At 37.3% G+C, this 13,219-nt stretch overlaps 1 protein-coding gene across 1 annotated transcript in view; it reads right to left on the reverse strand.

Annotated features, from left to right (window-relative positions):
* Positions 1-13,219, reverse strand: part of LOC110207382 (uncharacterized) — a 73,629-nt gene that overhangs the window by 41,955 nt on the left and 18,455 nt on the right. Inside the window, 1 exon segment of the mRNA XM_078150114.1 lies at positions 1,299-1,305. Coding sequence (XP_078006240.1) covers positions 1,299-1,305 — 7 coding nt within the window.

The raw sequence follows: 13,219 nt of genomic DNA on the forward strand, positions 1-13,219 counted from the left end.
GCATAGAATGGTACAATCAGTCGACAGATATTAAATACCTACTGTGTGCCAGGCTTTGTGCTAGGAGCTGGGCATAGAATATAATGAATGAAATAGTCCCTGTTCACAGACAGCAAGGATATGTACGTGTATATGTAGTATATATATAGAATAAATGTAAAGTGTCTCCAAAATCAGTGTAGTTTTAAGCTTGAATAACTTCAATCAATCAGTTAATAAACCTTTAAGTACCTACTGTGTTCCAGGTACTATGCTGAGCTCTGAGGTAGAAAAGGAAGCCAAAGACAGTCACTGCCTCAAGGTGCTTACATTCTAATGAAGGATACAATAAACAAATATATACAAATAAGCTATATATAGGATAAATAGAAAATACTTAACAGAGAGTAGATAATTATTTGAATGTTGGAAGTGAAAGGGATTGGGAAAGGCTTCCTTCAGAAAATTTAGAAATATCAATGACCTTAGAAAAACATGGAAAGACTTGCACGAAATAATGAAAAGTGAAATGAGCAGAGCCAAGAGAACATTGTATACAGTAACAGCAATATTGTTTTAAGAATGACTTTGAAAGAATAAGTAATTTTGACTGTTATGAATACTTCAATTAGCTATAAAGGACAAAAAAACTATAAAGGACATATGAAGAAAGACGTTATCTGCATCCAGAGAAAGAACTGATAGAAGTATGTATAGAATAATTTTACATAAATATACCTAATTGGTTTAATGGCAGCCATCTCTGAGGAGGGGGAGGGGAGAAAAGGGGGGAAGGAAATTTACTTGATAACTTTGTTGTGTATTTAAAAGGAATAACAAGTTGTACATAGTGAATTTGTGATTTCATGTGTGATCATCTTTTTTTATTGTACTATGTTATAGAAATGCTTGTTGTATTCTATAACTTTAAAAAAAGAAATATCAGTGCTATAAATTTGCAAAAAGTCATTTGAAAGGTTAATTATGTACAATTTAAAAATATTGTTTCTTATTAAAATTCCACATAGTCACTGTCATGTGACTATACATCACTCTAGATATTTGAATTTTGTAACAAACAAAACAAAAAAAACCCCAAACTTTTAGCAGTTGCTGTTCAGTGACTAAAAGGATTTCATTTGTAACCCTGGCATAAGGTCACCCAAAGAACAAGTTTTAGTGCATATATTCAAAGATCAAGTTTTGACGTAACCCTACAAGAAAAATATTAGATCTATTTCTAATGGATATAAATCAAGTGACTGAAGTGGCCAGGCAAGAGGACTTGTATGGATTCACAGCTGTGAGACCAATATCACCCAGAAACTGTTTCACGGGCAATGCATAATGACAGGGTATCCCAACTTCTCAAAATTGAAAATTTAAACTTATTATCCCAAATTTATAAAACTAAAGAAGTGTAAAATAAATTTAAATAATTGAGCTTCAAAAATGATGTTTTTGCAAGTTTGCAGCCTTTATGCTAGTAAATTAAAGCTAGTAAAGCTTTAAACTGCACTAAGACTTTTGGGACACCCGAATAAAGTAGTTAAATACAAAGTAGTTTAAGAGGAAAGACACAGGCAGTTCAGGGTATGAGGAAGAGCTTAATGTAGTGGTGTAAGGACAATAAAAGCCATCTAATCTAACCTCTTCATTTTACATATCTGGAAACTGAGCCCCAGAGTGGGAAAGTAACATTCCCAAGGTTGCACATTGAGAAAGAAAACAGTCAAAGCTAGAGCCCAGTGACTGGTAGCCCAGGGCTCTTTCCCTAGAAGCTCCAGCCATTCATTTCCCCTAAGTCCTGATTGTTACCAGCAACTTTTCCCTGACCAAGTCTAGTAATAGAGTTCCCAAGCCTCTAAACAATCCTAAGCCCCTGGCTAAGCTCACAGACAACCCTGGGTGAGAGGGGGAAAGACTAAGAGAAGATCACTGATCCTCCCCTAGTCACAGGCCATACTCTCTGCCCTTCACATCTCCATAAAGACACAGCAGCTCCAGTTTGTCTCCATGGAAACCTTATAAGCCCCAACTCCAACTTCCTCCACCAGAATGGGTACCAGAAACAGCCCTTTTGTTGTGTAATGCAGATCATATCAGGTCTAGGGACTGGTTCAAGAGAGAGGTGGAGGCATGGAGGGGGCTGGGAGGTGGGGGGTTTGGGGAAACAACACACAGGCTAGCCAGAGCAATGCAGGCTCAGGAGCTGGAATTTTGCTTAGACCCTGACCCAGTTGTAGTTTGCAGAAAATCTCTGCCTCAGTAGGCTGGCTCTGACCTCTCAGAAGGTGAGTTTGTTGTTAATAGGGAAAGAATTGGGAATAAAAAATAAATCTATAAAAGAAGCCCAACAGTACCTGAAGATTATTTAAAAACATGTTATCTAGAGAGGCATATGTGTTATGATAGAAAGATCTCATATTAAAATGAGGGTTAGAGAAATAACCATGGTGTGGCTGATAAAGAGCACTGGGGTCAGGAAGGTCTGGATTGAAATCCTACCTCTGACACATACTGGCTATATGATTCTAGGCAAGAGACAACCTCTCTGTACTGCAATCAACTCCAAAGCTATAGCAGTTCCTCACAAGCAGCTGCCTACACCAGGAAAATGAAGAAAAAGGAGGAGGAGGAGAAAAGAAAACAGCTTTTTTCATCAAAATTCATTCTTTTCCCCCGTTTGTCACTCCCTCAAACTTTCCTATTTCTATTGAAATACCTATTTCCCAGTAACTCAGGATCATAATCCGGATTCCTCTTTGAGTTTTCCTTTTCCCTCACCCGATCCCCATGGCCCCTCTGAAACCCTACTATCCTGATTGGCTAATCCCTTTTTTTAGATTGCCATTTCTGGAGGGATGCCAGCCATGCTCACTTAACTCTGACTTTACTTACTCTTGAGATTTCTCCACCTCCTCGAGAAACACCTTGCCCCTACATAGGTACCTTTCCTCACGGCCCCATTTTTAGCCTCTCTTTATGTGTTAACTTTCCCCATTAGGATGTAAGCCTCTTAAGGGTGAGGGACTGTCTTATTTGCTTATATTGTACCTCTAGCACTTAGCATAGTGCCTGACATGTAGTAAGAGTGCTTCTATCTATCAATCTATTAGTTATCTTGTCATCTCTTCCTCCACGTCTCCTTTATCTTATCTCCAGATGACACTTGCCAGACACACTAGTCATCATTTAAGAACTTCCTAATTAGTCTTCCTGCATGTCTGTGCCTTTACACACTATCCTCCACACATTGCATTCATTTCCTACTCACCTCTGCCTTTTGTAAATCCTAGTGTCTTTAAAAGTTCATTAAGTATTATCTACATCAGAAGTATCAAGTTATGGTTGCCTTGGGCCTACAAAACTCCCAGTGCAACTTAAACCAGATTAAAATGTAACTGGGAAATGTTTAACAAAATAAACAAAAATACAATACAACATGGGGCAGTTAGGCAGCGCAGTGGATACGGCACTGGGCTTAGAATCAGACTCATCTTCGTGCGTTCAAACACAGCTTCAGACACTAGCTGCATGACCCTGGACAATCACTTAACCTTGTTTGCCTCAGTTCCTCATCTATAAAATGAGTTGGAGAAGGAAATGGCAAACCACTCCAGTACCCTTGCCAAAAAAACCCCAAATGGGGTCACAAAGAGCTGGACAAGACTGAAACAACTCAACAACAATAATACAACATAACGTTAATCTATTGTTTTCTAAGTCAAAGGGCTGCCTCCAGGGATTTGTTTCTGTTTGAATTTGACATCACTGTCTAGGTGAGTCACTCTTTATTCAAATTACCTTGCATTTTGCTCATCTGTATGCATATTCTATCATCTTAAAATGTAAGCTCTTAGGGAGCAGGGACTGTTTTATTTTTGGTTTTATATCCCTCCCACCTTCTCCCCACCCCCCACCTAGCACAGTGCTTTACACACAGATGCTTGATAAATGGTGGTGGTTGTCACCTTGGGACCTGAAGAAAGAACATTGGGATTGATTCCAAGGTCTGTCAGTTACCAGGCATGGGATTTTGAGCTTGTCCCTTCCCCTCTTTTGACCTTCAATCTCCTTATATTTAAAGGAGGATAACAATGCCTACCATTCCTACTTCTCATGGTGCCTGAATGATGTTCCACAAGCACAGATTTGGTCATGGCACTCCTCTGCTCAAAACCCTTCAGTGGTTCCATATCAACTACTGAGTAAACTTTAAATCCATGTGCTTGCCATTCAAGTCTTTCAATCAACCAACAAACATTTATTAAGTTCCTACTATGTGCCAGGCACTGTGTTCCACAATCTGGTTCTACACTACTACTCAGCTGTACGCAGGAGTCCAGCCAAATCAGACAACTCTGTGTCCCCAAACCCTCTGCGAACTCTCACACATCCTTGCCTTTGCTCAAGTTAGTTCCTATGCCTAGAATTCACTCTTTCTCCTTCTTCATGTGGGTAATTTCTAACATATATTTTAAATTTAACTACTACCTCCTCCAAGGTTTCCTGACCCCCCAAGTCAGTAATGACGTACTCTTCAACTTCATATGTGGTGCTTTCATTTGTATATACCCAAAGGATCATAGGACCATATTTTCTGATGGAAGGAACCTTAGAAGTCATGTGACACAACCCTATTATTTATAGATGAGGAAAATGAGGCCTAGAAATTGCTTTGCATATATTTTATATTTATTTAGCCATGTGCATGTCATCTCCCTCCAACAGAATATAAGCCCCTTGAGGGCAGGGAAAGTTTCATTTCCTTAGTGCCTCATACTCAAAAGACATTTAATTAATACTTTTAAAACAAATGACTGAACAAATGAACTGATTAAAAGACAGAACAAATGAACTGATTAAAAGACAATACACAGGGGCAGCTAGGTGGTCCAGTGGATAGAGTATCGGCCCTGAAGTCAGGAGTTCCTGAGTTCAAATCCTGACCTCAGACACTTGACACTTACTAGCTGTGTGATCCTGGGCAAGTCACTTAACCCTGATTACCTCACCAAAAAGCAAGGGAAAAAAGACAATACACAGTAACAAAATCCCAGATCATTAGTATACCACTATCTTAGAAAAATCAAAATTGCAGGTTATCCAAAGAGCAATGGAAAGAATGGGTGAAAATCAATGGAAGAATATTAACTAATAATTTGCATGTCAGAAGTAAAAGATATTGTGAAGGATACAAATGATTGGGAAAAAATGTGGGTCAGTCAAGTAGTGAAAATTAAGTACCATAGATGGATGGTCCAAACACTAAAGTGTTATCCATTAAATATTTTAAAAACCAAAAGCTATATTGTTAGTAAGATGGCGGTTGTTTTCCATAAACCTCTCAAATGCAACAAACCTCAGAAAAAGGAATTATGTGCCAGGTACAGAATACTCAAAGCTGAATTCATAGAATATGAAGACTGAAACATTACACAAGGTGAAATAACATGGAAGAATTTAAATATTTCAAGTTCCCACTTAAGAAGCCACACTCTTTAAACCTCTCTATATGCTAGGCATAGTAGGTACAACCAACTTCAAAAACTTAGGCTTCATGGTCTGACCTTAGGTGTACCAGCCAGGTCTCTGATAGCAATGAATGTCTGACCTCCTCCACCCCAAAAGAGGAAGCAGGGGCAGCTAGGTGGCACAGTGGATAGAGTATCGGCCCTGAAGTCAGGAGTACCTGAGTTCAAATCCAATCTCAGACCACTCACTTCATACTTACTTGCTATGTGACCCTGGGCAAATCACTTAACCCTAACTGCCTAAAAACAAACAAACAAAACAAAACAAAACAAAAAAGAGGAAGCAGACATTGATTCTTTCCAATTAAGAGAAAGCAACAGGAAGGTTAAGCAGTAGACATGGACGGTATAGCATTGTAGTAGAATCAGCTAAATAGGAAGCAGAGCCAGCTGGAGGAGAGTCACTATGCTGGAGAGAAAGGGAACTACAATCCCAGATGGGAACAGAACATTCCTTGTCCTCTAAAGTTTACTCTGGCCAAGAACAGGAGTTAGGCTCCCATAATCCCTATCCAAGTCAAGGAAGTGAAGAATGACCTGCCCTGGACGAAGGTCTAAGCAGCAGTGGGAGGAGAAGATGGAAAAAAAAAGGAGGGAAACTAGAGACAAATGTCTACAAATACAAGCGAAAGGTCAAAATACCAAAAGAATAAAGGAAAATACCTTAGCAAAAACTTCACCCACAAGCAGATAAGTAAACCATCAGATAAGCTCATAAAAATAAAACTAACAATAAATAAAAACTAAAACAAGCCATAATAATACAAATGAGTATTATGACATGAAGGAAAATGAACCAAAATTTCCCAGTAAGCATGTGGATGCCACAGAAATCATGAAAAACAGCAAGAAATTCCCCCCTCCCCAACATTTTTTTTTTAAAGCTGAATACCACACTGCAGGAAAAATAAAAGAAAACTTTCCAGGAACTTTTGAATTTAGACAACAAAGTACTGATATATTGAATTCATAGATCACTAAAGTAAAAAAAACAACTCATTTTGATGTTCTAAAACTCAAAGAACTGTAAACTGTAATCTAAAATATATTTAAAAATTTTTTATTTCTTAATTCTTTTTATTCTGAATTTTACCAACAGAAAATAGCATTTATATATATATTAAAGAACACAAAAAGAGTGAATCTCCATTTCATATTGCTTGCTTTTTAAAAAATAAAGTATTTGATAAATTCTATATATTAGTTTCAAAACTATGCCACTTTTCTGTACTTCCTTCTGAACTTTCGTTTTTTTCTCCTCTGTACATTTTTAAAAAATATTACAATGACCTCCTTTTACATTTAAAACAAATGCTACAATTCCTGCCTTCTTCTTGGCTTTACTACTGTTAACTCTCTTTTCCTCCCTACCCCACCCCAATTAAAAACTGAAAGAAAACTCTTGTAATAAATAAGAATAATCAAGCAAAACAAAACCCATAGTAGCCATGTCTCTTTCTGTACCTTGTATCCAACATCTCTCTCTCTCAGGCAGTTTTTTTAAAAAATTAATTTATTTTGATTTATCAACAACCACTTCCATAAGCTTTTGAGTTTTAAATTTTTCTCCCCCTCCCTCTCCACCTCTCTCCCCAAGACAGTGCACAATTTGATATAGGCTATACATATACATTCCCATTAAACATATTTTCACATTAGTGATGTTGTAAGGAAGAATTAGAACCAATAGGAGGAACCATGTCAGGAAGTTGTTTGCATGCTTCATTATAGGTCTTTTGAAACACGGCTGGGCACTGCTTTGATGAGAATTCTTGTCTTTCAAAGCTGTTTTTCTTTACAATGTTTTTGCCCTTGTATAAATTGTTCTCCTAATCCTGCTCATTTCACTTTGCTAGGCCATATCACCTAGGATTATCTGAAACTGTCTCCATTTCTTACACATTACAGAAAATATTCCATTACATTCCTATACCACAGTTTGTTTAGCCACACCCCAATTGTCTAAAAGGCAAGGAAAGACAACCCCTTAGCTTCTCCACCTTGGCTTTTCTGGCTTCTCTCTCCAAGAGCAAGGCAATTTATTTCTCCTCCTCAGGGTTCTAGGATTACCTAGAGAGGTTCCAGGGGCTTATTCTTCAATTCTACTGGCTTCAGCTTCCTTTTGGGTGTGTTCTCCCAACTATGAGCCAATAGTTCCTCAGTTCCATTTTAACCAATTAACATCAATATACTTATTTTAAGTATATATATGTATTAAGATACATAACATAAATGTCTTAGTTTGAAGACATAGTGAAAATAAAAATATAAACATTCTCCTCTATACCAGTCTGTCTCTGGGGCGAGTAGGCTTAGTCCAAACACTTTCTACATAGCATTGGTCCCCCCAAGTTCACATCCAAATGAAGCAACATAGCAAAATTTCAGGGATGCAGCTAAAGTATTCTCCTGAGAAAAAAAATTATATCTCTGAAAATATATTCAAAAAATATAAAAAGGAGATTAATGGAATGAGTAAGCAATGTTTAAAAAGCTAGGAAAACAACCAATAAAAATTAAAATAAGTAACAAAGAGGAAATCTCAAAAATAAGAGGAAAAATTGACAAAAAAGAGAAAGCAAAGGACTAAAAAATGATAAGCAAATCTAAAAGCTAGTCCTTTCAAAAGACCTACAATATTGGTAAAATTTTAGCTAACCAGTTAAAAAGAGGGAAGAACATAAAATTGCCAAAATAAAAACTGAACAAAGTAAAATATCAACAAACAGAAAAGAAAATAAAGAGCATTAGGAACCTACTATTACAGGATGCAGCATATTATATACAATTAGGTGCTAGAAAAACTGAAAATTTAAATATATTGAAGATGACCTAAAGAAATATAAAATACTGAAATTAATAATACATGAAATAGAAATTTCTTAATGTATCAGTTGCATTAAGATATGTACATATATGGATATGTATGCATACATATACACAATATACATATACTTATTGTGTATATATGAATACATGTGTATATGTGTACATAGGTATATATGTGTGTGTATGTGTGTATGTATGTGTGTGTGTATATATATACATATATACATACATACATACATATATGTGTATGTAAGTGTGTATGTATATACATATATACATACATACATACATATATATGTGTATGTAAGTGTGTATATATATACATATATACATACATACATACACACACACACACACACACACATATGAAATCTCCCTGAGAGCAACTAGGTGGTACAGTGAATAAAGCACTGGGCATAGGTTAAGGAAGACCTGTGTTCAAATCTGGTATCAAACACTTACTAACTTGGTGACCCTGGGCAAGTCACTTAACTACTCTCTATCTTCCTTAGTTTTCTCAACTGTAAAATGGGAATAACAACAGCACCAACCTCCCAGGATTGTTGTGAGAATCAAATGAGATAATACTTGTAAAAAGTACTTAGCACGGTACCTGGCATATAGGACTGTGCTTAATACATGCCTGTTTCCTTTGCCCTTCCTCTTTATTCTCCCCTTCCCTACTCAAGAGCTATCCTTTGCAACAAAGAATGAAACAAAGAAAAAAAAGCAGTTAAACGAAACTAACCAACATAGCAATGTAGCCTTAACACATAAGTCGTGTTTCATGCCCACAGTTCCTCAGTCTTACAAAGAAGGGAAGGAAGCTCATTTTCTTATCTCTTCCTTAGAATTAAGCTTGGCCATCATAAATATACAATGTTCAGTTTTGTTATTTTTCTTGTGGTTTCAATCTAATTTGTTAAATTAAAATTGTTGCAATCATTGTGTATATTATTTTCCTGGTTTTATTTACTCCACTTTGCATCAACTCATAACTGTTGCTATGCTTCTCTGAAATCATCATAATTATCATTTGTTAAAGCATAGGAGCCACTCCCCAGTGGATAAATGGTCAAAAGAGAACAGCTCTCAAAAGAATTACAAATCATTAGCAGCATTATGAAAGATTATACCAAATTACTAAAACAAAAAAAAATACAAATCAAAATACCTGTAAGTTTTTACCTCATACCTATCAAACTGACAAAGATGTCAAAAAAATGGAAATAGCCAGATGAGCACACTAATATCCTATCACTGTAACAGGGGACTGATCCAGTCATTCTGAAAAGCAATTTAGAATTATGCTATTTTAAAAAAGTGACTAAATGCCCATATCCTTTGGTATGCACCCACTGTTAGGTACAAATCCCAAGGAGGTCAAAGATAGAAAGAAAGATTCCTGAAATGCTAAAGCATTCACAACAATACTTTTCATAGAAGCAAAGAACAGGAAACAAAGTTATTGTCTATTAACTGGGAAATGGCTATACAAATTGTGATACACAAACGCAACTGAATGTTGTTCTTGTGCTTTAAGAAATTGTAAATATGAATCCAGGGGATGTGTGCGCACACACATACATTTACACATATGTGTGTATGTATATATATGTATGTATGTGTATATATGTACTATATATCCATATATACATACACACATATAAAAACTGATACAATGTGAAGTAAACAGAATCAGGAATACAATATACAAAGTGGTTATCACAGTGTAAATCAAATTTTAAAAATCTGAAGCTGAATGCCATATAATTATAATGACCAATTTTTGGCTCTAGAGAAGAAATGAGGAAATGCACATCCCTTCTTTTATATAAGATATGGGGGTGACCATGGATACAGGATACTGCATAAAACTGTCACATACATATTGGTTAATTTTGCTTAACTTTCGCTCTCTCTTTAAGTCTTCATTAGGAGGGATGGATTAATAGGTAGGGGAAAGGAATTTTTTGGAAATGAATGTGATGTAGCAGAAAAGGTAATATTTTAGAATGAATTTTATTAATGGATGCAGTATCTTTACTGCCACCAGAGGTTGCTCAACCCACAGAAGTACAAACTGCTGCCTCACTGCCAGGCCATAGATTCAGAGACTGCTGCCTGGGTCTAGAATTAAACCAGCAGATGAAACAAAATGTTGTTCAAAAAATAAAATTTACAACACACGCACAGTTCTAGAGTCCCCACCTTGTGTGTTTGGGTTCTGTTATCTTTGTCATAACTCTCTTCCCATTCCCTCCAACACAGGACTCAGGTTTTAAACATACTATGCTCACAGAAAGAGCAACTAGGTGGCATAGTGAATATAGCACTAGGCTTGGAATAAGGAAGACTCATCTTCATGAGTTCAAATCCAGCCTCAGAAACTTATTAACTGTATGACCCTGGGCAAGTCACTTAACCTTACTTGCCTCAGTCTCCTCATCTGTAATGTCTTCACGTCTCCATCAGTCTCCATGAGCTGGAGAAGGAAATGGCAAACTACTCCAGTATCTTTGCCAAGAAAATCCCCAAATGGAGTCACAGAGAGTTAGACACAACTGAAATGACTGAACCATGACCACGGAGAACATATAAACATTTAAAGAGATGTGTTTATATGATATCTATAAACAGATATGTTCATATATTCTATATAAACAACAGAAGGTAGTGTGTCCAGAATCCCATCTCCAGATTATGGATTTTAACAGGAAAAAGAAGTGAGAAAAATCAGTTTTCCCCTGCAGCTCAAAAGCCAGATGGGAATCACCAATATCTACTAGTTTCAGGAATAAAGATCCTCTTTCCTCACTATCTCCAACTCTATTCCAATATTAAGCATCACCTCCACAGTGCTGATCTCAAGCAGCCACATTCTAGGTCCTCCTGTTATCTCACAGAAGTCCAGGTAGTGGCTGCTTGAGCTCCACCATCTGCTCAGTGATTAAGAAGGCTTAGGGGCAACTAGGTGACACAATGGATAGAACACTGACTCTGGAGTCAGGAGGACCAGAGTTCAAATCCTGCCTCAGACACTTAGTAGCTACTCTGGCAACCCAGATTGCTTCCAAAAACAAAACAAAAGCAGCCTGACTTTTAAGGATAGCTAAAGAAAAGAAGTGGTAGCCAATCTTGGATCTTATAGATCTTTTACCCTTCAAACCCATCATGTGGCTTTATGCCCACTGTGAGTATGTACTCTCAGACTCTCAGCTTCAAAGTGGATAAAAAGGCCCGGGTCCCAAGTGTGTAGCTGCAGGGCTTTTGGGAAGGCCCAGAGGACCCTAGGATGAACTGATGTTTGGTCCCAGGGGACAGCCCGCCATCTTTGGGAAAGGGAAAATGAAACCCACAGGTTAGAGAAAGGATCCTGGGTTCCATCTCACAGGGACATGGATGGGGGATTCAGCGTATGGCCAGGAGAGAAAATGGGAAAGGAGTCATTGCAGGTGGGTTAGGGTGCCCTCTGGGGTAGAAACTGAGGGAAGCAGGCCTTGCTAGGCACTAGTTCTCCAAGTACCCCAAGATGAGGTCTGGGAGGCCTCTCAACAGGGTAAGTGAAGTGAGCTCTCACTGGAAGCCAAACCGCTGTATAGCCACACTTCTCTATGAGTAAAGTTGATGCTTTTTGGCATAAAGAAAAATTTTATATTCAGCCATATTAAATTTCATCTTATTGAATGGGATGTCCCAGTGAAGACTTCTCAGTGTAATTAAGGTAGTGAGTTCAGAACTTAGGATAGGGTTAAGAATAGATTACTGCAAGATCTTCTCTTTTTTAGTGCCAAATATTAGCAGTTAAAATTTGTCTAGTTATTAAGCCCTGGCCTGCCTTCTGATCTTATCTTGATGCACCTTTTGTCCCAAGTCCGGAAAACCCCTAAATGTTCAAGTCCCCATATCTCCCTTTGACAGGGTTTTATTCAGGTGTCTTTCTGTTCCCAACATTATCTATTCAATCCCTGAGACCTCCCAAAAACAATTGTAAATTATCTTCCTAACTGCACATTTTTTATTGCTTCTTTGACATTACCTCAACGAACTAAGAAATACAGAGATGTATACTATATCCTTTGTCCTATGTTAGCGTCTGGCATGTGAGATTGTGAGCCAAGTTAATGGACGGCTGTGGGGGAGGAGGAATTTTTTTTATTATTTAAGCCAGCTTATGTGTCTATGCCCCTTGTCTCCCCTCATCGGAGCTTACTGATGGAAGGACACCCAAATCTCAAGATTTGAAATAATAATAATTATAGCTATAATAAATTGACTTTCTGTTTCTCCTTGGACACCTGTGCTTTATTTTTGAGTGGCATCCCACACATTATTGATTCAGCCTAATATTTTAGCCTGTTGAAAATACTTTTGGATCCTGACTCCCAGCTTTGTGTCACCTGAGAATTTGATAAGCATGTAATCTAGTCACTTTTCTCCAAATCACTGATAAAAATACTGAAGAGAACAAAAATAAGAACATTCCCTGAGGTACTCCACTTGAGACATCCTTCCAAGATGACATCAAACCATTAATGACTATTCTCTGCATCTGGGCATTGAACTAACCAAATCAACCTATATTCTCTAGTCCAGATCATTTCCCCCAAAATAGCATGAGAATTTGTCAAATGTTTTACTTAAATCTAGGTAGACTGTATCTACAGCATTCCTTTGATCTACAAATTTGGTAATCCTGACCCACCCCTCTTCCCCCCCCCAAAAAAAAGGAAATATGATTACTAACAGCATAATCTGTTTCCTGGCTTTCTTTGATCACAACTTCCTTTTTAAGATCTCACTATCCCTTTAATAACAGCTCCTAAAATTGTGCTAGGAATTGATGCATAACTCACTGGCCTATACTTTGCAGA

The sequence above is a fragment of the Phascolarctos cinereus genome, unplaced genomic scaffold, assembly GCF_003287225.1.
Source record: "Phascolarctos cinereus isolate Bilbo 61053 unplaced genomic scaffold, phaCin_HiC Scaffold_2;HRSCAF=192, whole genome shotgun sequence".
Classification (NCBI taxonomy): Eukaryota; Metazoa; Chordata; class Mammalia; order Diprotodontia; family Phascolarctidae; genus Phascolarctos; species Phascolarctos cinereus.